At 37.2% G+C, this 26043-nt stretch overlaps 1 protein-coding gene across 8 annotated transcripts in view; it reads left to right on the top strand.

Annotated features, from left to right (window-relative positions):
* The window catches only part of LRRIQ1 (leucine rich repeats and IQ motif containing 1), a 168681-nt gene that overhangs the window by 63131 nt on the left and 79507 nt on the right, over nucleotides 1–26043 (top strand). For all 8 annotated transcript variants that reach the window (XM_039518503.1, XM_039518514.1, XM_039518512.1 and 5 more), the window contains 7 exons: nucleotides 1217–1699; nucleotides 4143–4353; nucleotides 6110–6229; nucleotides 21679–21768; nucleotides 22618–22739; nucleotides 23342–23437; nucleotides 23881–23966. In XM_039518503.1, coding sequence (XP_039374437.1) covers nucleotides 1217–1699; nucleotides 4143–4353; nucleotides 6110–6229; nucleotides 21679–21768; nucleotides 22618–22739; nucleotides 23342–23437; nucleotides 23881–23966 — 1208 coding nt within the window. The remainder of the gene's footprint in view (nucleotides 1–1216; nucleotides 1700–4142; nucleotides 4354–6109; nucleotides 6230–21678; nucleotides 21769–22617; nucleotides 22740–23341; nucleotides 23438–23880; nucleotides 23967–26043) is intronic.

Below are 26043 nucleotides of genomic sequence, written 5' to 3'. Positions count from 1 at the left end.
TTTGATGGCTTGTCAATAATAGTAGTAGTAGTAAAGTCCATTTGTTTCTGGCTGACATCTGGTGACATCATAGCAGAATTTTCAGAAACCTTTTCAATCCATTGCTAACTTCACACACACAGCATCTGAACTCCTAGTGATCTGCTGCAAATCTTCTATCCATCTTCACTGGTTGTCCTTTACAATAATGATCCATCACAATTGCTTTCATGATAATTTGTTCAAGGGTATTTTCATGTCTGTGTCTGATTTGATCACAATATATAAGTTTTCACCTGTTGATTTCCAAGAGCCAAATTGGCTTCTCTCTGATAATATTTCGAATGTAAGTGCTTTTCTTCTTTTCTGTCCAGGAGATGCACAAGAGTCTTCACCAGTACCACATCTGAAAGGCTTCAATTTTCTTTTTGTCTGCAGCATTAGTTTCCCAGGATTCATATCCATAAGTAACTAAAGTTCACCAGTCAAACTTACATGCGCTTTGAGATGCCAGTTTTTCCACACTTTCATATAAAGACCATGGCTGAGTGATCCATCTCTAATCATCTAATCCGATTTCTTTGGAACAGCCTCCTTGGTTGGAGATGTACGATCCCCAGATAATGAAATTGTGGCATTTCTCCATTTTTTTAATAGTCTTTTTAGACTTTATTTTCTTTTAGATCCTCACTAGACATTGAGGCTTGTTGGTTGGAGTCTGTGTATTGTTATGTTCTACTCTAGATTCAGAAATATTTAGTACCATCTTCACTTTGTCTTGCTTAGTTCCTGTTTTACAATAGATTCATAAGGTTATTGGTGTATAGATTAAAATAGACTCAAATCCTCCAGAATTTGCTGCACTATATGCTCCTAAGCACACTAAAATTTGCAGTGAAATAGATACTCCTGTGTGTATTTCAAATCCAAAGTCTGAACACCAAGAAAAAATAATTTTCTAATCAAGCTACTGGTACAGTAAAATAAGCAAACTAATGTGTGTTAGTGTATTCAAGATACTGGAAAAATAAAGATGGGGGAAAGAAACAATTTAAGAATATTATAAATTGGCAATTAAAGCAGGAATCATTTAGTACTCAGTGTTCACAATGTTGTGTGTGTGCTAAACTCATCCAATATGTGGTTTATATACATTAGAAAATAAATGCATGGTTGTTTAAAAAATATAATTCCAGTTGTCTAAAATAAATGTAATTGCATTTTCATCTTTCTTCAGAAATGCTTCTTCCTTGGATGCTGCACAGAGTCAGTGCTGGTATTTTAAGGAGCTGATGAAACTTAGTAATGAACACAGATATGCACATGAATATGGAGACCTAAACATTGCTGACAGAGATGAACCAGAAGCACAGCAAGATCATTTGAAGCAAACAGCCACCGACAGGCTACAGCAAAATAACCTCTTTATCGCTGGTGCAAAGGAAAATAAGCAGGGCTTGTTGAATCCTTCTGAAAGATGGATTACTACAGGCCACATTCAGCCTATGTGCATTAACTCCTCCGTACCTGTGCCTCAAAAAAAAAGTAATCAAGAGCACAAAATAAAGAAGAAAAGTACTGAATGTTACATCAGTCACAAAGGGGAGAGCAAAGATAACAGTAAAATATCAACCCCAACTACAAGAAATACATTGAGAGAGACAGTTATTGCAAGTAATGAGGGAGAGAATCTCCAGCATGTTGAGTACAGTGTGGAAAAGTAAGATATAAATGTCAAATATTTGCCATTATAACCCAGTTCCATTTCTGCATAATTGTAATGTGAAAAGTTAGTTTTCAAAATAGTTTCCAATGGGATACAAACTTACAACTATTATGTTCTATTAAGGGCTTGTCTACACAGCAAGTTACCGTGCTGTGAATCTATGGCGTACTAGCTTGCCATGCAGTAGCATCGTGTGTGGACACTGCTACAGCACAGTGAAAGTCCTGGAGTGTGGCTTACCATTCTTCTACTTCAAAACGCAATGTCCTATATGTAACACACTGGCTTGCTGTGCAGTAACTTGCCATGTAGACAAACTCTTTGTCTTTTCTGTTCATCTCTTATGTACTTTTTAATAAGAAGTCTTAACTCTTATTGTCTCCTAATCATGGTTAAAATTCATATCCTTTATGCATGACAGTTCTGTGGTATTTTGTTGGTGATCGCATTTTAACAATATTTTAAAAATGTATTCTAATTGAAAACTGCGTGAAAGTAAGGAGAAAATTTAAAAATGTGACTTCTATCTAACTTTTCCTTTCTTGGTACTAAATACATGAACCCTCTGCCTAATTGTATAAAACAATAAGAAACAATAGTGCAGAGGTTTTTTACCATTGTTAGTAAGATTTTTTTTTCTGTAACTTTCATTAGGGCTCAGTTCTAATCTGTGCTGAGTTTACAGTTGAGAAAGTGGGAGTGAAAGGTGCTGTTAAAGCTACTTCTCCATTTTCCTGACCCAGGGCCAATCACATGCAGCTGTGCTGACTGAAGAGCCAACTATCTGTCCTGTTCTTGGCATTCCCAACATGCCTCTTTCCGTCCCATACAAAAGGGATTGGGGAGCATAGAGCCAACTACACTTGATTTGTGCCACTTAAGGATTCTCCTGTGTGAAGTGCAATGCTCTGTTGCCATTTAGGGCAGATTTCTAGCTGCTTTGTACTGATTCAGGCTACACAGGCAGAACAGGAGATGAAGATTCAGTCCTATGTACATAAGAGGTCAGATAGGACAAGGTGTCCAGTTTCAAAAATACACTGTACATAGAAGCCTGGGGTACATTGTGAGGGGCAACACCGAAAGGTATGTTCCTTCAGTTTCCTTAGAAGTACAATATGCAGACAGCATTCCCTGTGTTTTGTGGGGTTTCTGGTTTTTTTTTGTTTGTTTTTTTTTTGGTTGTACTTGGGAATTGATTAATTTATTATGAATGTATTTATTGAGAAGGACTGCAGAATACATAATGACCTCCAATGGAAATGAGCGGGAGCATAGTAGCCCGTTATGAAACCTCAGTGTTTTTGAAAATCTAAATCCTTTTCTAAACGTTGCATTTAAAGTATTTTAGTTAATTTTCTAATATAAACATTCCAGGAATTCTGCTGTTGGAAAGCCATCCTCTTAACTGTGAGTTGCACCCAGTGGTGTTGGAATATTTTTTATAATGGAGGTGCTGAAAGCTATTGGGCAAAATTGTAAACTAAACTACTTAAAATCAGGGGTGCTACTGCACCCCCAGCATTCCTAGTTTCCCCACCCCTGGTTGCGCTTGCTCATCAGTACTTAAGCAAGGTTTTAAAATGTACTTTTTATGGTGATATCAATTATTTTTAAAAAATTCTTAAGTATTTTCTTAAAGTTAAGATTTTTAAAAAGCCACATATTTTCTATTTAATATTTACTTATCTTTGAGTTAACTTGTTGACTTCAAAATATTCCTGTGGGAGGCTCTGACTTGTTTCGGAGTATCTGTTTCACTTTAAACTGCTTCACATTTTAAGTAGCTACACTTAAATAAGAAGAGAAAACAAAAAAATACAGAATTTTGGGGTGTTTCTCAATTCTTCTGCCCTTTCATTGGTTTGTTGATATAACAGATGCTAGGGTTTTTTTCCTAACAACTTAGAACTGCCATCAGACATTAACTTCTCTATAAAAATTGTATCTGCAGATCACTGTAGGGAGAATGTGCCTTGGTTTCTTGAATTCCCCAAACCTTTAGAAAGCACCAACCATATGACAGATCTGAATATTCTGATGATAATATAATCAAGATTGTTTTACAGCATTTAAATTAATAACTGTACTTTTAAAACAATAAGCAAAATGGAACTTGAACAATACTTAAATCACTAGGATTGCAGCATGAAATTATAAACTATATTATGATTGCATAAGGGTAACTACATGGCACCCCATACATAGCTGTTTTAAATCATTGTGTAGATTTAAAAGCATCCCTAGTGTATTACTCTCTTGAATAGTCTTGTTGTTTAAAAAGTAAAAATAGGTAGAAGCTGGAAATGCATTTTCCAAGAGTCTCTCAACCATTGTGTGTGGATGAACACATTTATGCATATCTAATGGGGAACTTCTTTAAAGTTACTGATAGAGCCTTCAGTTGCATAAAACTTTCTTTTTTTGGTGTTGATAGCTTGGCAGCTACACTAATCCAGTCATGTTGGCGAGGCTACATAATTCGCAGAGATATTCATTTCTGTGCTAGACTACATACGGCAGCATCAGAGATCCAGTGTGCTTGGCGGAAGTACCTTGCCAGGAGAAACGCTGTCTGCTGCAAAAAAGAAAGCCATGAACTCACAGACGCTATCGAACAGAAGCATAAAGCTGCTGCCCTTATTCAGGTTGGTTTACTACAGTGTTCTCTTCATTTGTTACGATTATACTTAGTAAGGAATGATCTGATTAATTAGCTGTATTTATAAGTAATGTTCGTTCTGTTTTTTTCTTGAACCAAACAGATGATTCTATCAGAAAACCCTTTTTTGTTTAATAAAATCCTGCATAAGCATCAAAAGTTTTTGTCTTTTACAAAATATTAGCTTGATTTTAATTTTACTGTGGTGGCTGAGGTTAAATAATGCCATGTACCCTGTATATTCTTAGTTTCAAAATCTTTCTAGTCCTTTTTAAATTAAAGGGACACTGCCAGAATTTTTGGCCTTAGTAAACCTGCCTTGAAAGTTATTCCATATTGTATTTGTTGGGTGAAAACATCAAAGGTACCTAAGTGATTTAGGATCTTGTCTCATTTTCAAAAATACCTTAGGCACTTTGAAGCCTAAATCTTATTTAAATGTCAATAGGATTTAATCTACTAGGTATCCTAAGCTACTTTAGAAAATTTTACTGCTTGCCTCATGGATTTCATCACATTGTGGCATCTGTTCAACGGAACTTGTCTTCTGGGAATGTAGAATGGGTGTCAAGAAAGGACCAGCATTATGGGGAAATGCTGGCTTTTCCTTCTCTCTGAATTCTAGAAATGGGCTCTCCAAGCACAGGTCACTTACCCAGGAGGATGCCCTTTCCTGCCACCTGTGCTCTGGAAGAGTTGAGGATATAACCCAATATACAAGTTTTTAACCCAGCCAGTCATAAGTGCTATGGTATGCCTGATTTAACTTTAATTGTATGTTCCTAGTAGTTACACTCCAACAGAGTAACCAGTAGGAAACCAGATCTTCAGTCTCAGCATTTCATTATGTTTATGATAAATCATTAGTTTGTGACAGCACACTGCAAATGATAAGGCAAAGCAGATACAGGGCTATTATTTTCACATAATTTTTGAGAAGGAGGAGGAAATGGCAATATCCTCTAATTTATACAGTATAGGACATTCTTAGTGAGCAAGGAAAATTGCTATCCAAGTTCTAACACTGTCTACTATAAGACAGGAATTTCCCTTTAAAACCATGATCCATAAAACTACAGTTATAAAAATAATTTTCCCATGTATAATGTGCCTTTTATCCTAAAGTATCCAGTATGTCTTTGCACATGTTCCTAATGTCTTGCATCATTTTCTGGTATTTAAGTGCTCATTCTTTTGCTGTATGTTCTTTTTTACCTAGATGATGATGATGATAATAAAAAAACCTCTTTCTTAAAAAAAGGTAGAGTAGACGGTGACTGTGAAGATGTGGTTGACTGGTTTAGGTTAATTACATGAGATGACAACAAGAATTGCCACTTGTAACCACTAGAAATTTGATATAAGTGTGTTTTTATTTTTGTTCTCAGTAATTTGAAAGTGAACACTCAACTTCTTCTTATATCTTCTTCCCCCTCAGCTTAGAATAGGCCCTGTAGGAATTGTCAAATAATTAATTAGTTGACCTAGGTTTGTAGTTGAGGGAGTTTCAAGATTCCATTCTGCTTACTTGAGGAAAACCTCTTGAGTATTCTGAGCTTTAGACATATGCTGGCATTTAATTTGTCTTGTAGTTTTAAATGTCACATAAAGTTCAAAAAACAGATCATTGAGCTATTAAACCAAGGTCTAAGATGTTTTATCTTCCTAATGGGATAACATAGAGAATCTGGATTTGGGTTTGATCTATGGCCTTGTATAACATGCTTTAAATTTTTGTTTAGGCATTTTGGAAGGGTTTCCTCTTGCGGAAGAAACTAGCCAGTGCTCTTGCAGCTGTTAAAAGTGATGAAGTGGAGGATGACTATGAAGAAGTAAATGTGGATGATTTTACATTTGATGAAGTAAGCACAGTTGTTAACATAAAAGTTCACCTAAAACAGCAGCAAACCTACCTACATTAGAACTGATTGTTGGATGTCCTTGATAACCTGAGAGAGCAAGAGAGAGTTACATATGATGTATATAATTCATTTAAATGTACTTTTATGGATTATTGGCTTCCTGGTCGCATTGGTATTCCAGTGCTACTATGCTATTAATGACGCACCCACCATGGAACCTCATCTATTTCTAGAGCCTGAAGGCAAATAAATGGATCGTGCAAGTGGCTGTTTTTGTCCAAAAATGTGCAGTTCTGTAACCCTTTTAATAATATTTTATACCCTATTGGGTATAAGGTACAATGTAGTTCCAAAAATATTACAAAATCCTAATTTTTGGAGAAAATAAGGATTGGCCTTGACTTTCATGAGTAGTCCCCAAGAACTTCAGTGTCCCCAGTAGGTGTGATGTCACCAACATAGTGATCAGTAGGGTCATTTGACAGAATGGGAGCTATGACACTGATGGATGCAAACTTCTAAAAGAAAAACATATTTGAAATTAAAGGAAAATATATCTGCTAATTAGCATTGAGCGATAACAAAATGAATAAACAAACCACCACCATCAACAACCGGAGGTGGAGAATGCTGAATTGTTTAGTAGCTATCTCACCTCTGTCTTTTGGAAAATGACTAGGAGGATCAGGGTTCTTAATGCAAGAGTAGTTAATGAAGAAAGGGATAGTGAAGTTGGGAAGGAACAGGCCAAAGTAGCAGTGATCCAGAACATCCAGCTGCAGTACTACAGGAACTATTAGAATCATTGTCAATAATAGTGGCAGTTCAGGGAGGATAAGTGAAGTTTTAGAGGACTGAACTTGAGCAAAAATATTCATTTTTAAGAGATGACAAAGATCACCAAAGGAATTACAGAGCAATAAAGTAAAATTCAAAACTGGTAAATTGATATATAAACATTTAGGCAATGTTCTACTGCATCAAGGGAATCAAACAACTGCCAACAGTCAAATCTTTTCAGTAAGCATGGAAAAGGAGCCTTACACAACATCATCTTCACTTTCCTGCAAAACAACAGAAACTCCTCTTTGCAAATACTTGCACAATTGGGTCTCTGTTTTTGCAAACGGTTGGCAGAGTAGACTCCAGCAAGGATTTAATTGTTGCTCAGAGCCAGTCAGAGGATCATTTCAGGTGAGAATTAATCCAGTGTGAATTAAATACTACACAGTACAGCCCACCGCTTCTGAAAACTGGATGGTCTCTCCAAAACTGAGTATCTGTAGGAGCAATTCTAGATGAAGAAAGTTACTCACCTGTAATTGGAGCTCTCTGAGTTCTCTGCACATCCTCATTCACTAACCCTCCTTTCCTTGTCATGATTTCAAATACAAGAAAGGAACTCATTGTGGCTGGCGCCATGGAACCTTATATGGTTTGTCATGGACATTTGGATATGGGTGAGCATGGATGCTTGCAATAGTCCTGTGTTAAAATCCCACCATAACTTCAAAAAGGAGGTTGAGATGACCTACTCCTAATGTAGTTAAGCCCTACTTGGCCGGAGATCACATGTTCCTAGGGCTCATAAAATATTTCTGAACATCAAATATTTTTGCCTTTGCAGTGTACCAAAACAGGACTGTACCAGTATCTGGTGACCTGAGAATCAGCCACCTTTTGAGGACCCCAGTTAGAGTTGCACTGGATTAAACAAAACAGGAATGGTGTTTATTATATACACATACAATGTGTTACTTATGACTTGGAATAATTTTTAACTATCAAAATTAGTTTTTCTCCAGTCTTTGAGTAGCTATAAACTTTTCAGGGGTAAATTTTCAAAAGGGCAGCCACCCTTTTGAGAGTACAAATCAGACAGAGGCACAAGTACCAGGAAATAATTTTGCGGGCATAAAATGGGGGTTTAAACCAGGAGAGTAGGCTTAAATTTTACCTTTTAATGTTTAGCATTTTAAAACGTTTCCAGCAGAAAGAGCAAATCTGTTGTTTGCTTCCATCTTTCTCTCAAATAATACTCAATACTAGAAAGTTGCAGAACTTCCTTTCTAACACAGGGAGGAAAATACCTGTTTGCGTGTATCAAAGAAGGGAAAGGCACATATGCTGTATTGCATTTTACACGCAGTGTACCAGATTCTTCTTTAGTATAAATCAGTGTAGTTGCATTAAAGTCAATGGAGCTATGGCCTTTTATACCACCTGGAGATCTGGCCTGGAATCTCTATTTATCCCAAATATTATAGTATTTTTCTAAAATAAATAACAGTGGTGTTTATAGCCTGTATTCCATATCCGAGTGCTATCGTGTCATTATCATGTCATTCTTAATAGTTGTTCATCTAGGTGCAAATATGAAGTCAAGCACCTGGCCTGAATGGTTAGGCCAGGCACAGAACAGATGTATAAAAGGAAGGAATCTTTCTACGCCTCCCTGGGTCATGGAGTGATTACTCCAGGCTAGGAGGCAAAGCAGTTTCTATGGCATGTTACAAAGTGAAAAGGCAGGTGAGGATTCATGCAGTGATAGATCCTTCCACTTTGCCTGTTTCTCAGTGCAATTGCATCAGGAGTCCTTGCACAGCTGCAGTGAGCATGAGGTGCCAATTGCCTGCATTCAGCTCATCCTTCTGCAATGGACCTGCACTAGCTCTGTTGCCAGGGGAGTCACTGAACTCATGGAGGTGGGGACTGGACCTGGGTCTAACCCTAAATTAACATATTTTTGTGTCCAATTAGAATTAGTATTTCAGTGATGGTATATTTTGCCTTTAAAGGGTCATCTAGAATGTATAAATATCCAGAGATCTGTTACATCAGTTATTTAACATGGTCACATAATATTTGGCACATTGACTGCAAGTTCCTGTCCATATTAACTACTCTTCTAGGTGCTCATGTATATCAAGGACAAGAAATTCTGTGTCTGGAATGACTGAGGGTTTTATACATCTTTGCTGTCATGCTTTTAGCCTCTGTACAATTGAAATGCCAAGAGATACTACATTAAGCGTCTCCATCCAGTTGTCTGCCATTAATTACCCAGAGCTCCCATTTATCCCTCATATAGATTTATCATAATCTGCTCCCTTATATAAATTTATCATGACATGTATGATATCGTTATATACAAGATGAGGTAATGTGGGGCCTAGTTAATCTTTTCCAGCCCATAGCCTAGGGGCTTTATATATAGTTGTTTCTAAAGAGTCAAGAACTTTGGGTTACACTCTTACTAAAGTACTTGGAGATCTGTGTGCCAAAAATGTGCTAATTGTATCAACATCCACTTCCATACTCTGTGAGAAGAGGTCATCAATGCAGCCAGTATTGTAATTGGCTTTAATATCAATACTTTTAGAGGGACAAAGGAGGAAAGTGAAGTGTAATTTACTTTCTTTCTCTCTCCACGCAAAGATCCATATGTATCTCATTGTTTGTAGCTTGGCTCATGAAATCCTTTTAGTTTAGAGTACGGGATATCTTCTAACCCACAGGCTAAATGTGAGGAGAAATTTTATTCATCATTAATTCTTTTGTTTTTAAAAGAACATCAATATTTAATGTAGCAATAATAGAAAAGAAAGGCCAAATTATTCAAAATAAACTCTAGAAAATAACAAATACTTGCTTCCAATTGAAGCTCTTGTCTTTGAGAGCTGTCCTGCAGAATTCATAGATATAGTCAGCATCAGCTTAAACTTCAGAAGTATTAACTTCGTCCAATCTTAAGAAAAGTGACGAAAGAAATATTTGAGAACATTACTAAAGGAAACAATCCTCTCCTGAAAAACATTTAATATTATCTTCTTACTAAATAGAACAATGTTACACAGCTCTTAAATTGTGGATTTGTCATGCAACCTTTCTTTCCTAAGCCTACTTAGGACCTATCCTTCATGTTTCAAACTACCTGGAAGTAAGGAGGCAAAGATGGCTTGTCAGTCGCAGCTGCTATAAGTAGCTCAACCACCTACTTTCTCCTCACTGTTTTTCCTCTTTCTCCTGGTAGCCTGAAGTGTATGCCTTATTTCTCTAAGCCTTTTCCCCCCTCTTATCAGTTCCTGAGCTCCTAAGGAAGAGGAAGCTAGGGAAGGAAGGAACAAAAAACAAATGATGTTAGGAACAAAACAGGCGGAATATGTGCATCTTGTTACCATGTGCATTCTTTGAGTGTAAAGAGTCTGTAAATTTTGTCAGGTTCTAATAATTTATTCCTGTGATTCTTAAAAGGGGGAAAAGATGTCACAAATCTCTTTATGGAGACTACTCAAATACTGTATTATCTTTGCTTATAAACAGGCAGATTTCCCTGACCCTGTATCAATCAAGTCCATCAATTTTAGGCATGATTACACCTTGGTATGAGGGGCCAAAAATGCTGTTGATATGGCTTTCTGTGGGTTCTTACATTAATTGTTTATTTTGTACCCTCCCCCCCCAAAATCAGTTTTGACTCACAAACAGTGACAATTACTGATCTGCAGGGGTGACTGTCCGACAGAGAGACATTTTGGAGGGCCCAGCACTTGGAGGTTCTCAAAACCTCTCTAAACAGTGGCAGATTGAGTACAGATCTCAAAAGAATAGTGGATCCAAGTCCTAGACTGACAAGACACTCGGGGAACAACTGTTTTTAGAGCTACATAGGACTCGTTCTAAAGAAGAGTTGGAGCCAGGAGGCACAGAATGTGGGGACTCAGGTCAAGGCAGGTGGCTAGCCACCTTCTGTGCTTCTTGGCCCAAATTTTCTCAAGCAGTGGGTCTTATGAAGATAGATCTTCTTAATAATTAAGCATATTGTGTCCACCGTAAGCACCTTATGTTGTGATTTAAAAAAAAAGTATTTAGACACTTTAAAAGTACCCTGTCTTTCAAAAGAGCAGAGCATGCAGCAGCTCCCCAATTTTGAAAATCTCTGCCTTGGGCAATACCTCAACATTTATCCTGTTCCACTATTAACTTTTCTCTCTGGCTTCTCTTCTCCTGTTAAAGCTGCAGCCCCTAGCAATTGTAGCATATTCTCTAGTGGTGATATCCCATATTGGAAATCTGGAGGTCTGTATACTCTGAGTTACCTTTAATAGAGAAAGCTCCAAGTGCAATATTATTTAGATACAGAAGCTTGTGGTCTTGCCATAGTGTAGCAAAGCTGTTGTAGTTTGAGTTCCATAGCTATATTTACAAAGTTAGGAAGCATGGGAGATTTGGTTGTGTGGGCACATCATCTGGAACATGTAGGGACAGTGTTCTAGTTGGGATCTTGTAGAGTGTGGTGGAATCAAAGGTAGGAAGAAAGCAGGATCTGGGAGCCTTTGGAAGGAAGATTGTGTGGGGATCCTGGAGTCTTCAAGGAGGGCTGAAGGTGCCAAGAGTCTGGGGATTCTTGAGGTTGCTGAGAGAGTGGAATTGGGAACTTCAAAAGGATTGGGTAAGCATCCAAGCAATTCTGGTGCTTATGTGAACCAAGTCTAACCTCTGAAGCTTATGAGGTTCACTCATCTGTACTTTGTAGTCTTTTATTCAAAACAAAATGTAGGAATTGGCTTCTGACCCATAACTTCCTTTGAGCGCTATCAAGCTTAGGGCACAAAGCACATTTTGCAGAAAAGTTATGTGTATGTCATGAATGACTTCTGTAACATTATCATAAGACTTGACCTCTTTGGAGTTAAGTATGAAGTGTTTTCATTTGCAAAAATTCCAACGTTCTGTGAGATTGTTTTATTTTACTCATTTACTTGCATCCTCCTTCATATTCTGAGTAGTCAGCTAATTCTACACAGTCCTAATCATATTTATTTATTTTAAAAAAACACAGGCAATAGGAATAAGAGTGAAATCTATTGTTAGAATGATTGTCTAAGGTTACTCTAAGCATTTTGGCAAATGATACTTGGTGCAAGCATTCACAAATATGGTCCTGCCTTAAGTTTCTCTCAGCAAAATGCCGTTTTCCATTGTGTCCACTTACAAGAGAAAGATACAGAGGATTATGCCACTATAGCTGTACTTCTCTTCTAAATTAACTGTCTTTTAAGGGAATGGTCTGTAATAATTACTCTACTTTCTTATGTCTTTAAAATCTCTTAAGCTCCCATGAGAACAATTCATTGTTGTGATATTTCTTTGGAATCCATACAACACTTCTCTCTACTTTTCTTGGCTGGACATATTGTTTGCTTTTAGCAATTAGAATAGTGTTTTAAAATAATCTCAGGTATAGCAGGTTTCTAAAGCTTCCTATTTTTGTAGATAGAGCTATGCAATAGTCTTTTTCTGTAATCCTTATTTTTGTATTTAGAATGCACACAAAGTTTTGCACAATTTTTATTGAATTTACATATCCTAATGATCCGTATTTTCCTCACTTTGTTTTCAGAGTGGTTTGCTGTGTGGTTCTACTTTGTAAAATGACTGAGGGTATGTCTACACTACCCGCCGGATCGGTAGGCAGTGATCGATCCAGCGGGGATCAGTTTATCACATCTAGTCTAGAAGCGATAAATTGACTTCCCCGAGTGCTCTCCCATCAACTCCTGTACTCCAGCGCCGTGAGAGGTGCAGGCACTCCAAAATACTATTTTAATAGTGATTTACCTATGAAATGTGCTATGTTTCATATGGAAATTTTTCTAACTGCCAGCCTTGCAAAATTCAGCCTGGGATCCAAAAGCTGAATTTTTTCCCTGCCATCTTCACGAGTCTGCACTACAGAGATCTCCTTTGCAGATTCACCAGAAGCAGCTGAAGTGTTGGTGTCAGGCTATGCTGCTTCCTCTTCCTCTTCCTCAGGCATTCTGCGTTCAATGGGAGAGATAATCATCATGCTGCAAGCTCTCCCACTACAAACAAAAGTGTATACCCATTTTGCTAGCAAGTAAACAGTATTAACCTCTCTCCATTCTGATTCTATCAAAGGGACATTTTTTAAAGCAACTTTGGAACTTATAGGAAACTTTCTTTAAGCACACATGATCATTTTCCCTTTCTCAACTCCTCCACCTCAAATAACAACAGAGCTAAGGAAGAAGCATTGGTCAAAGATTAAAATGCTCTTCTGGGGAGCTAACCTGCTTATTTCTACCAAATAGAATAGGTGAAGTATCAGGAAAAGTAAAACCAACAGAAAAAATCTACATTATTCTTATTGGCTGCAATTCTAAGATTCTATCCATGTATGTGATTCATCAACTGAACTGTTTGAGGAAAGATGGAACTTGTGGGACAAATTGATTAAAAACATATCAGGAAGATAGCTTTTATAATAACAATAGGACCTGATCCAGCTAGTTACACTGTTTTGTATGCTTGTGTAACTCCACTGACTACAAAGGTGTTTGCACTGAGGTGTAAAATCAATGTAATGCTGAGAAGTATCAGGCCCAATATGTACACTTTCTGTAATACATAATTCATACTCCCTCAACTTCAAGCTTTTATCTGATCTTTTTGTTTAAGATTAGTACTTGTGTACTGCCAGTAACTTCTTACCTTTATTTGAAAAAGCAATTAAAAATCTTCCCCCTTTTAATGGAAATTGTAGCAAATCTGACTGAGGACACACCTTCAGTAAATGTTAATTGGTGTAGCTCCATTGGATTCAGTTGAATTTATACTAGCCAAGAGTGTGGCCCCGAATGTCTAAATAAGTTTGGCTTCCTGATTCCAAATTAAGCTATACAAGAGAACTCCTGTTGCTTTCTTGCTCTGGAAAACTAGCCTGTAGAGTAATCTGATTTATCAAAATTCTGGGGATGAAAGAGAACTTTAAATGCACTAAAAAAATTCAGATCTCTAATTTCAAAGGCAGTTTTCTTTCAGTCAATCAACAATATATAAACAACCGGGAAAGAATAGTTTAGGGCTCTTGTGCCAGGAAACTTCTGAGTTAGAATTGCATGTTTTCTTGCAACTTTTGCAAGTACTTAAGTTTACAGAGAAGAACTTTGTATCAGAAATACTAAGATTCTTGCAGAAAAGAAAAGCTAGATTAAGTGGTGAAAAGGTTTGTTCTGGGGGATTGAATGGGATACACCACAGAGAGAGATGTTAGCCAGAAATCAGGATAGAAATTTGCAGCTTTCAGCCAAATGAAAGGCAATACAGTAATTTTTTCTCTGGTATGCTCTTTTCTACTTCCATCATCCACAAAGTTGGCCACTATAACGTGATTCCTTATTCCTGACCCAAAGAAGAGAGAAAGCAACCATATAGCCCACTAAATAGCCAACATGGGGTGAAGAAGTTTTAGTCTCTAGCTTGTCACATGGAAACAAAGTTCATCATCCTCAGCATCTTGGGGAGTGACAGTTTTGAGAATGTATTCCACTTGCATTGTGGATTAAAGCATTTTTATTTCAACACTGAGCTAGACTGTTACTCATTTCTGTTAAAGACCAAAAGTGAACTTGGTGGTGTACTAGAACAAAGTGAAGACATCCCCTACCATGAAGAATTTAGTTTAAATACAAAACTGAAAACACTTCAGACATGGGGAAAGATAAGCATAATGATTATTTTTGAGTCATTTTTCTATTTGTTCACTCTTTGTGGTCCATGTGGAAAAATCAATGTTAAAAAAAATGGATGCAGGGAGGATGGTGGTGTGGTAAAATCAGGATGAAGAGGACATTCCTTACCTAGAGATGATGTGATAAAGGCATGGTGACAGGATTGGGAACTGGAGATGAATGACCTCATTGGCAGAGCAGAAGGCAGGGAAACTGATTAGGCAAAATCAGAGGTATAAACTGGAGCTGAGTATAGAACAGCCTTGAGTTAAAACAGTGGATTTAGCTGATAGGCCTGTGAAACTGTAAAGAGAGGCTGTTTTTTAAAACAAGATTTTACTCAGTGCCCTCTTTCCTTTCATTCTTCTCATGCTGCCATCACTCCCACAGGCCAATAGGGCACCTGAATTCAGAATAACTGTCCGAATAACTCTTTTGATTCCTTTGTTTATATTTGGAGAATTCCAGCCAGTCACTCTCAAATTTTGGTTTTGAAGCACAGCATAAACACAAATATGACAATTATTCTGGACAAACCCGTGCTGTACTGTAGTTAGAGAAGGGGTTAATTGAGGGGGAAGAGGGTGACTGAGGAGGTCAAAAGGATTTTCTAATTTTAAAATGGTAACATTCAGCATTTTGAACAGCTCTCTTGTAGGTTCTTTTTCTCCCCGTCTAATATGTAGCCAGCACCAGGGTGCAACTAGGCGGTGGCAAAAAAAAAAAAAGGGCGGGCAAAAGGGGGGGCCCCTCATGCGCCGCTCTGAGCGAGAGCCGCCCCGGCCCCTGGGGGCGGGCAGCCGGGCGGGCGCGCTGGGCGCCGCCATGCAGTCATGCTGCCGGAGGGGACCCGGACTGCCGGACCACTGGACCTGCGCAGGCGGGAGGGCCCGGAGCCGCGCCCGGGGCTCCCTGCTGCCGCGGGCGGCGATGGGCTGGCTCGCGAGGAGCCGCCGGACCCGCGAACCGACCGTCCGCCGGGGAGGTCCAGCGAGCCCGCGGCCACCAGCGTCCCTCTGTCCTGCAGTCGCCCAGGCAGTCCGCGCTGCCGCGCCGCGGCGCCCGCCGCGCATGACTGCTTGGGGCGGCCAAAAAGGTAGAGCCGCCCCTGTATGTAGCTATTTAAGTGAATACTTCAGTATAATAATGAATTGACTCCACTTCCTAGAAATTCAGTAATAAATATATTCTGAGATTAATAAAAATATAGCTTAAGATATAGTTAGTACTTGTAAACAAGAAGAACTGTCAAGCTGTTAAAATAACTAAATCATGGGCTAAATCAATTTAGAAGCCATAAAGCTATTGTGTGTTTGTAGGCAGGAGTTTAGGTTACTACATTAAGTTGAAGAATCTTTCTGTAGTTGATTGTTTGAAATGCTGATTTATTTAAATATTTTGAGATTCTTCCCTCCCTCTTCTCCTTCCTGTCAACCCAACCTCTCCCTGTCTTGTTTTTTGGTTGTGTGTTTTTATTAACTCTCCTGCTCCACTTTGCTCTGGGAAAAGACTATGATCCAGTCCTGTCCAAAACTATTCATGTGCATAACTTTACTCACATGAGACCTGTCCATTGATTTCAGTGGGGCTGCTCACAAAAGTAAAGTTACTCTAATGTATGTTTGCATGATTGGGGTACAATCTCCATCTCCCAGTAGGCCTGATCCAGTGTACATTCAATGGACATTGGATTGGATCCACTGGAAGTAATTTTACTTTTTTGTAATGCTGTTTTATTTTTTATAAAAGACACCCATCTTCTCCACCCACTGCCTTTTCCTTCTTAAGAAGTCACTGACCACCTCATCATTGCTATTATTATTATTATTTTATTTTATTAAGTTTATTTAAATTGTACTCAGCAGAATTCTACACTTTTATGTTCTGAATGTCATCTGCAAAGTGCTGAGCTCCCACAGCTCCCATTAACTAACATTCAAATTGGGGGTGCTCTGCACTTTGAAATATCAAGTCCAAAATGAGGAGTACTTAGTTCAATCCTTGAAGGGGCCATTTGGGGATTGGTCCTGCTTTGAGCAGGGGATTGGGCTAGATGATCTCCTGAGGTCCCTTCCAACCCTAATAATCTATGATTCTATGAAAAGCAAGATATATAATGCTCTAGAAAGAGCTATTGGGATTATTTTAGAATGAATAGATTAAAGGTAGGAAAGAATAGCTATATATGAAAAGGTTATGTAGTAAACTATGGAGTGGAAGAATTCAATGTTCATTTGGAATTCACTTATGAGATACCAGAATACTGGGGGGTAAAAATCACAGGATTACATTCATAGAAGCTGAAAGAATGAAGTTCTTTATCTAATGGATATACCAAAATGTACTTACAGCATAAGAATTCTTTATTACTATAATATATATTTACATTTTAATAGTTCTTGCAATATGAAGCGATGAGGAGAAAAAATACTGTATTTAATAAAGAATTCCATGAGTACGAAGGTATAATCTGGACATTCCTGTGCCCACTCCTGGTAAATCAGAAGGTAAACTGGTGCAAATCTTAACTGAATATTACTCAGTATATGTGTATTCTTTCTTGAAAAAGGTGCCAACAAACTAGCATTTAAAAGGTGAGACTGACAGGAGATTAACGTAAAGAATTTCTTTTTGGATTTAAAAATGTGCTAAATGTTCCTAACTTGCAGCCAATTTATGTATTATCTCTAGCCTCATGAAAAATCACATTTCTTTTCCAAATCATCAGTTCCATTAAGTGAAGCTTTGTAAATTGCATTGTTTATTTTGAAACAAATAGATGTAAAATTCCCAGGGTATAATGCTGCAGCGAATTGTACGTGAATGATTGACTTTACACATGTGAGTTAGGTCCATTGAATAGGATTTGCAAACATGCATGAAGTTACTTGTATATATTAGTGGTTGTAAAATTAAGCCCTTAATTTGGTTTCAGAAATATACTTAATATTCAGCAGAGGCTCTTCCACGTACACACACTCGTCTAATAAAAATGAAATTGGTAATTTTTTCTTTAGTTCATATAATCATACTTTCTACTTTTTATACATCTTTAGTCTATCCAAGCTTGCATTTTTTCCATCAGAATATATCCTCAGTAGCACTGGGATCTAATTTTTAGTCTAAGTTCTCAAAAAATCTATTTGTGTATAAACTTCAGTACTATATTTATGGGGGGGACTATGAACAGGAGTCTCTTGAGCTTGGTACTGTAGAAATCGCTAGGGATAAACATAATAGAATAATATACATTTTGAAAATCAGTGATGTGTTTATTGTTGTTGGCCAAAGTAAATGACATTTTAGTATATTTTGAATACACAGTACATTCTTAGTAGTGCCAAATGTGCTTCATATTAACAAATCTGATCTTAATGATAAATCAATTGTCTTGGTAATGTTTTGTTAGTTACTGTACCTTTTATACCTTTGAATAATGCTTTACCATTCTGTACTGTGGTGTCTCTTTTTACCAGACAGCTTTAGGCATTTTATATTTTACGTACAATTAGTGAACCAAATGAAAACACTTATTAAAATAGTAACATTGATATAAAATTCAGTAAAGGTAAAAACTGCATTTAAAAATTACAGTAAGGCTTCAACATATATTGAAAAGCCAAAGAAAGAATATTAGTAAATAATGCATCTCTAAAACAAAGGGATCCAATCCATACTCCAGGCAGGGACCATAGCGGCATCTAGTCTGACCTCCTGCATACCACAGACCACAGAGCTTCACCCACCCATTCTGACGATAGGCCCATAATCTCTGGCTGAGTTACTGAAGTCCTCAAAATTTAAAGCCTTCTAGGCTTTTATGTTTGTTGACTGACTTCCGTAGCAAATGAGCTCAGTTTAGAGTAGAAATTTAAACTGCGAGGTCTACAAACTTGACCAGAGATGTGAGAGTCAAGCTTGTATCTTACTCTGCATTAATAAATGTTTTGCAGAATCTCCTTTCAAATATGCCTGTGCACCACAAGTTGCTTCAGTGTGATTACCCAAGAGAGATTGATTAGAGTTCAGTATTATCAGGAGCAAGGCACTGCAGCTAACAAGCCATCTGGGCTGCCTGACAGACCATCCTGCATGACTGAATGAGGCAGCCAGCAGGCTGGTTCTGAAGATCAACAGGAACTGTAGCTTGCTGACTGCTCAATGCACATGCCCACATACTTTCTGACTCCCTGTGCTTGTCTCACCAAGCCCTGCTCCTGTTCTGCTCCTCCACAGCTTCAGCCCAGGCCCTGCCCTGCATCCAGCCTTGTTCCCATCTTGTCCCTGCCTTGCTCCTCCCTCAGAACCAGCCCTGCTCCTGCCTTATGTGACTTCTTGTAATCCGGTTCCAACACTCTATTCTGATTCCTGACTGCAACAGTGCCTCAACCCTTGGCTCTGGCATTTGCACTCTGACTCTGGTTCTGACCTTCGATCCTGGTTCTGGCCTTGTCTTGACCCTTGGCTCTGGAAATTGGAATCTAGCCACTAGGCCTGACTCCTGTTCTGACCACTAGGCCTGATCGCCTATGACCCAGTCTCTTGACAAATATGCAGAAGAAACAATAGACTCCAGTACACACTTATCTGTGTTGACTTTGTATTGCTAACAGAGAGGGAGGAGATTTTTGAATAAGAAGTCTACATCTTTATATAGCTGCTTTTTGGAGCAGAACTTCTAGTGTCAGTGAGACTGCTTGTGATGATTGCAGGACTGGACTTGAGATGAATAAAGGGATGCTCATTTGAACAATTATAAGTGTTTTTCTCCTAGTTAATTGAAGCTGAGTACAAATTAAAGAGGGCATGAAGAGTACTCATCCGAAGAAGTGAGCTGCAGCTCATGAAAGCTCATGCTAAAATAAATTTGTTAGTCTTTAAGGTGCCACAAGTACTCCTGTTTTTTTTGCGGATACAAACTAACACGGCTGCTACTCTGAAACCTGTCATTTGTAAACTGATACCTATTTCCAAATGAGATGTTTGATAGTCTTTTTTAAGAAAAAGACGCAAATTTGACTCCATCTAAAATTGTCCTTTTTGTCAAGATTGAAGAGATTTTTAGCTTCAAAACCCCTTCCACAGCAGATAAACTACACTGGCCAACAATAAGTATATACTTTTAAAGTCTGATGTCCAAAGCTTAGAAGCAAGGTCTGTGTGGAAAATCTGGGGCGCTCGTAATTCTAGCTCTGCTGGGTCATAAACATATCAAACCTTAAATTAGTCACTGTTTCTGAGTCTAAACATTGTCCATCTTGCATCTCAGATTGGTAGCTTTTAAGGTGTGGAGGGCAAAGACAGAATCCACTTTTGGAGTGGCACTTTGATTTTTTTGTTTTTTAAATGGGAGCGGTTTGAAGCTGCTCACTGGTCTAGGAGTGTTAGAATAAGTTACAAAGGAGATTGATCAGTGGACAGAGGGCAAATGAGACAGTCATAGGTGCATGATAAATTTATTTGGCAAATATGATTTGAATTTATCACACTATTTCCTTAACATGCAACCGATGTGTAGGGGGTTAAAGGAAAACCTACATAACTTTGTTCTTGAAATTAAACTATAAATGGGAAATAAGAATGATGATACATCAGATATAAATGAAGAGGGAATATAATCTGATCTAGATTTAAAAAAAAATTAAATACCAAATATGGTTAACCATCATATCAATCTTAAGGAAGTTACAGAAACAAGAAGTCTAACATGGAAGAGTTCTTACGATTTAAAACTTGCATATACACTCTAAAAAACCTTGTTTCAAGAATTTTTGAGTAAGTATGGAGGAAGGCTGGTGATTCAACATCAAATAGTACATATACATCAGAGCTGTTTTAAAATGAGATTAGTATTTGACCATCATACAAGGTTACCTGTTCAAAATAGGTGAAATATGAACCTGTCATCTCCTCTTCAGAAAGCACCCATTGTTCACCAATGTAAGGTTATGCAAAGACTTGTTAAGCATGCTAGCCAATAAAGAATTACTGTAATCATGTCTTAAGGTATTCAAAGCTGGGAGTTCTGTTGGAGGCAGAAATGAATGCAACCTAATAATATTCCGTAAACGGGAGAAAGATGTTCTAGCCACATAAATTAGAGGGGTTTTTTTTGTTTGGTTGATTGGGTTTTTTTTGCATTTCTATCACTTGTCTAAACATGTTAAAAGAAAATATGGTAGAAAAAGTCAATGAAGTGTAAGAAAAAAGTTAGACTGGCTGAATTTTAAATTAGGAAAAAATAAGATACCCTTCAGGATCTGATTCTGCGACCTTTGCAAGTTGTTCCAGTAGGCTATAAATCAGTTGGACTACTTGAGTGAATGTTTGCACAGTCTGACACATTGATTTCAGTGGGACTCTTCACCAGATAAGTACAACTCAACATGAGTAAGGGTGACATAATCAGGCATGCAAACAGGGATTTAAAATATTAATTTTTCAAAAAAAGCTAACAAGCTTCTCTGTGCCCTTTATATTAATATTTGAAAACTACTTTAGTTCTGTAGTTTTCTGCTTTAGTGCTCTTATTTGCTGATTTTAGCAAAGTTGTTGGAGTAAAATAAAGAGAATTTGAGAAGAGGATAGAAACATCTGAGTGAAAATAACTATTAATTGTGGATTTATTTGTCTCTTTTTGTTCTATTTCTACAGCACCTAGTACAATGGGGGTCTTGGTCCATGATCATGGTCTTAGATGCTACGATAATACAAATAGTAATTAATAATAGAAATCAATCCAATGCACCACTTTGGAATTGTGACTGTGATTGCATTGCAGATGTATTCTGATATACAACCTGAACACATTTGAGTCAATATGCAAGACAGTTTGAAAGAGACTTTGCAGAAATTATCAAAACTAAACTAAACTGTTTTTATCAGTGCATTATTTGACTTTACTCATTCATACAGGCTGCATTAGAGAGAGAATGGCTAGCTTTGGATTCCACCCGCTTCCCTTCAAAAACACTGCTGCTCACAAACCAGCTGCACTGGCCAAAGGTAACATGTCATGGAAACTTCTTAGTCTTCCGTCTTTGTTCATTCCTTGAGGATATGCTACACTGGGGTGATTAATACTTCAATTTATTGACTTGAAAAACACAATTACTTTTAGAAGCCTCTGACTTCCTCCTCATCCCCAGATGTAATTTTTCATGTAGCTTTTCTTTCATTTGCTTAAATTTTTCTTTATTTTGGATTTCTTTCAACACTTTACTTCACAGTAGCTCAAAAAAAAAAGATGATGTGCTTCATCTGCACATTTGGCAATGGATTAAAAATTGCTCGTTGACACAGTACTTTTAAAATACTAAAGTCTGCATTATATAGCAACAGCTGAGGACTTTCAGAACAGCTAAAGGTCATTGAACTGTAATGTCTGTTAGTTATTTGATAAACTTTGACGTTTCAGCTTTCTGTGGGTGTTTTTGTTTTTGTTTTAGGTTTTTTTCCATTTTTCTTCTGCTATATGCAAAGTATTCTTTAAAATATTTTTGCCTGGATTAAAATAATGGATATTCATAAATGTACAGTCAGTTAAACTTTTTTTTTGCTTTTGTGATATAATTAAACTCCCCATCTTTTTGCAATATTCCATAGAGCATTTAGTTTATTGAAGATAAGGTCTATGATGGACCTATCATGTTTTGACTATACCTCTGAAATACAAACAAAGGGCATGACGCTGCAAACACACTCATGTTTAACTACATATGTGAGTAGCCCCATTAAAATCAACGAGGCTACTTGTGTGCATAAAGTCAAGCCCATGAGTAAGCATTTCTAGGATCAGGGCCAAAGTTACGATACTATTCACTGATTATTTTTTTTAATTTCCTTACTTACAAGTATGCTAGGCCTTTCAGTTCAGATCATAATTCATTTAATTTACCATGGCCTCCACATGAAGCCTGGCAGTGTGATGAGAGACCACATTCATTGTCATCAGAAAACACCCCGTTTAGTACCAGGTAAGCCAAAATCATTTCCTTTTTTTATTACTACCTGTACCTGCTCTGGCAGATACCAGAATAAACACTGGGAGAGTAATTAGTACTCCTCTTTGTGTTGCTTTTTGCAACTGTTTGATTGCTAACGCAGATAATTACTGATTTGTAAGTAAATGCACTTATTAAAACTGAATAAAACAAATACAGTGTATTAGGTTTGCAGTAATTTAATGCTCATTTAATTAAAATATCAAAGTTATAAGAATAAAAGGCTATAAATATGTAAATAATAAAATGTTAACAAAAAAATCTGATAATGTAGGCCTTAATATACAGATATCTATCTGATAAGAGTTTAAAAATATTTCTCAGAGTGCTGTATTCCTTTGCAGAAAAGGACTGAAATATGCTTCATTGTAACTGAAATGTAAACATTCAAAATGGATGGCAAACTTTTATTACTCTCAAAGATAAAGCCTTCCAGGAGTATTAAAATAGATGTTTTTATTTCTGAGTTTCAGAAGGCATAAGTAGTTTGCAGAATAATAAAGGCTGCAAAGCCATCACACCATACTTTTACTACTGACCCAGATTTCAGTACTGCTCTGCTACTCCTTTGTCAGGTTTGAGAAGAGAGCTATGTCACGTCTCTCTGACTTGCAACCCAAAAAGAAATTATCTTTCAAATCGGAAAAAGAAGAGAAAATTTCAGAAGAATGGTATGTTCAAGTCTATCTTACTTTTTTTGTTTTTAACGTGAATTCTACACTATCGGGAACTATAGATGTAGAGGCTTTTAATAGGTACCCTGGTTAAGTAGGTATTTATTTCTAAATGTCAAAAATATTATTTTATACTTTTAACCAGCATGTGAGATATCAAGTCAATTAACTACAATTTCTTAACTGTTTAAGATGAGCATTGCAAGCATCTCTGTAGTTCACTATGTCAAGTATCATACATGAGATGTCCTGTGCGCTTGCTGTATTCTATGTGAAAAGTGTGTGTGTGTGTGTGTGTGTGTGTGTGTGTGTGTGTGTGTGTGTGTGTGTGTGTGTGTGTGTGTGTGTGTGTGGAGAGAGAGAGAGAGAAAGAGAGAGAACTGTGCAGTTGATATGTGAAAATGTGTATATATTGATAGTGAAATATCACCTTCCTTTAGGGGTTTTAAAGATACTGCCACTGCACAGCTAATGCTGAAGAGGGCCCATAAAATGAAATCCAAGAAATCTAGTACTAAAAATCTAGGTAAGTCAACAGTTCTATTACAATATATGTTACATAAGAATATATATAAAATGTTGGAAACAGCAGGTCTCTACTTCTTCATCTGAAAGCAGGTTGTCACTTCTAGAAATTTTGCTTGTATTTTCTTAGATTGCGTCACACGTTAATATGAGGGAGGGAGGAAGGGAGGGAGGGATGTGCTTCAGAAATGAACATATTAAATCATCAAAAGGATGTTTGTTTTGTTTATATGTTCAATATATTAATATTTGAAAAAGTACTCTGGTGAATATTGAAAGGAATATTTGCCAAATGTATGAAATGGGAACTTTGTTTCATTGTGTTCTGTGTATTCCCTTTGCTAGATATAAAGTTTATATTTCTATATTTTTGTCCTGATTAGATTTTTTTTCCTTCAAGAAAATATCTCAAGTTATAATAGCCTTGCTCAGTTTGAGTAGTTTTATATCTGTTTGATATCCTTAAAAGTCTGCCCTAAAAACATTTCTGTATCATGTAATCACACCTATCATCTCCGGCTCTTGATTACATTAAGTGCTATTTATATACATTTGTGAAGGTTTCAGTTTTTGATGTCTCTAGAATTGATCATAATTTGGCATTCAAGCTTCAGAGATGATTCTGTGAATCTTGGAAGGTGCTGTTCTCTCCTTTCTGACTGATGTTAAAATTATTCCTTCCCTGCATGGTTACCTCTTATGTCTGTGAATTTTCTCTGTGTATGCAGCTGTTAATACAGGAAAGGATAAAATATCTTAGTTGATTAGTGGTGGACACCTTTAAGTTCATTAGTCATGGTAAGCTGTCTTGAGAAATCCTTCCATTAATAATATTTAACTCTTTGGTGATATGTTTGGAGCTATTACCACTAGCTATCCCTGTTTTGTGTCAAGTGGTGGTTGGTTGTTTTTTTGTTTTTGTTTTTTTTAAGTTCAAGAGTATCTTGCACTCAAGAGAGGGAAACACCACTTACAAATAAAAAGGTAAAGTTAAGAAAAGTTTGCAATTCCCCCCTTCCCTAGCTAAGTACCAGCATCTAAGACTACTTATGACAGAGCTCTAGATTTAAATAAAAGGTACATAGAATTACCGTAATCTTTTCTTTATGGATGAGGAAAAGACAATGGGCAGGAGGCTAAAACATTGTTATTTAATCCTTTATAGTTTCCTACCACACTGCCCAGCCACAAAACCATAAATATCTGGTGGCCAGCTGAATGTTTGACATATGTATAACTTGGTGGCCCATGTATCATTTTTAATGAATAAAGTCTATTAGGTTATATCATCTTTTCTCCATATGTTGTCTGGTTTATATTAGTAGTGATTAATTCAGTCATAAATGGTTTGCAAGTATCAAATTCAATTATCCTATTTTTTATTGTTGTTCTAGAGGATTTTGGGATGTTTTTTATATTCAGATGACTGGAGGGGGTTGGTTTTGTTTGATTCTAGAAAGTGCTGCACTGGAAAACTCTCATAAGTACGTGACTAGTGTTTAAAAAGTTAACAAAACTTTACAGTTTGAGTTGTTAGATCTGTATAAACCTGATCTTCTGTAGTTGCAAGATATCTCCTTCCATGACTACCCAGTAAAGAATCTCCTTTCCACATATTCCATCCAGGCAAAGGAGAGCAGTGATTTTCAGTGTCAGTGCCCCCTCACAGAAAATGCCTATCTTCAACCCCCTTTCAGTGGTTGGGCTGTTAGGCCAAGTACCTCCCTTCATCTGAACTGCTCTGGTTCAGCATGGTGAAAGAGGCAGACTCTAAGGTAGTCAGAGCTAAATGAAGCTTAACTTAAAACCAACATTTTCAGTTGCACCCTGATCTAAATTGGACACTAGTGCAGATACTGAAGCACAGCTGTCAATCCCTCCTGGCCAGAAGTAGCACTAAGTATGTAAACAAGCAATTACATTCAGAACTTTCTGGGCTGGATTCTATAGTCTGCCAAAGTTTCTTTGTGCTGCTTACTGGTCAGAAAATCCCAGTGGAAAATTCACCATGTATGGGGGGGATCTCAACATCCTTTTTAAGAATGAGAGAGGTCACAATCTCTTAGCCAGACCATTTA

The sequence above is a fragment of the Mauremys reevesii genome, linkage group 1 (genome assembly GCF_016161935.1).
Source record: "Mauremys reevesii isolate NIE-2019 linkage group 1, ASM1616193v1, whole genome shotgun sequence".
Lineage (NCBI taxonomy): Eukaryota > Metazoa > Chordata > Testudines > Geoemydidae > Mauremys > Mauremys reevesii.
Note: the sequence above shows the minus strand (reverse complement) of the source record. Positions and strands in the feature narration are given on the sequence as shown.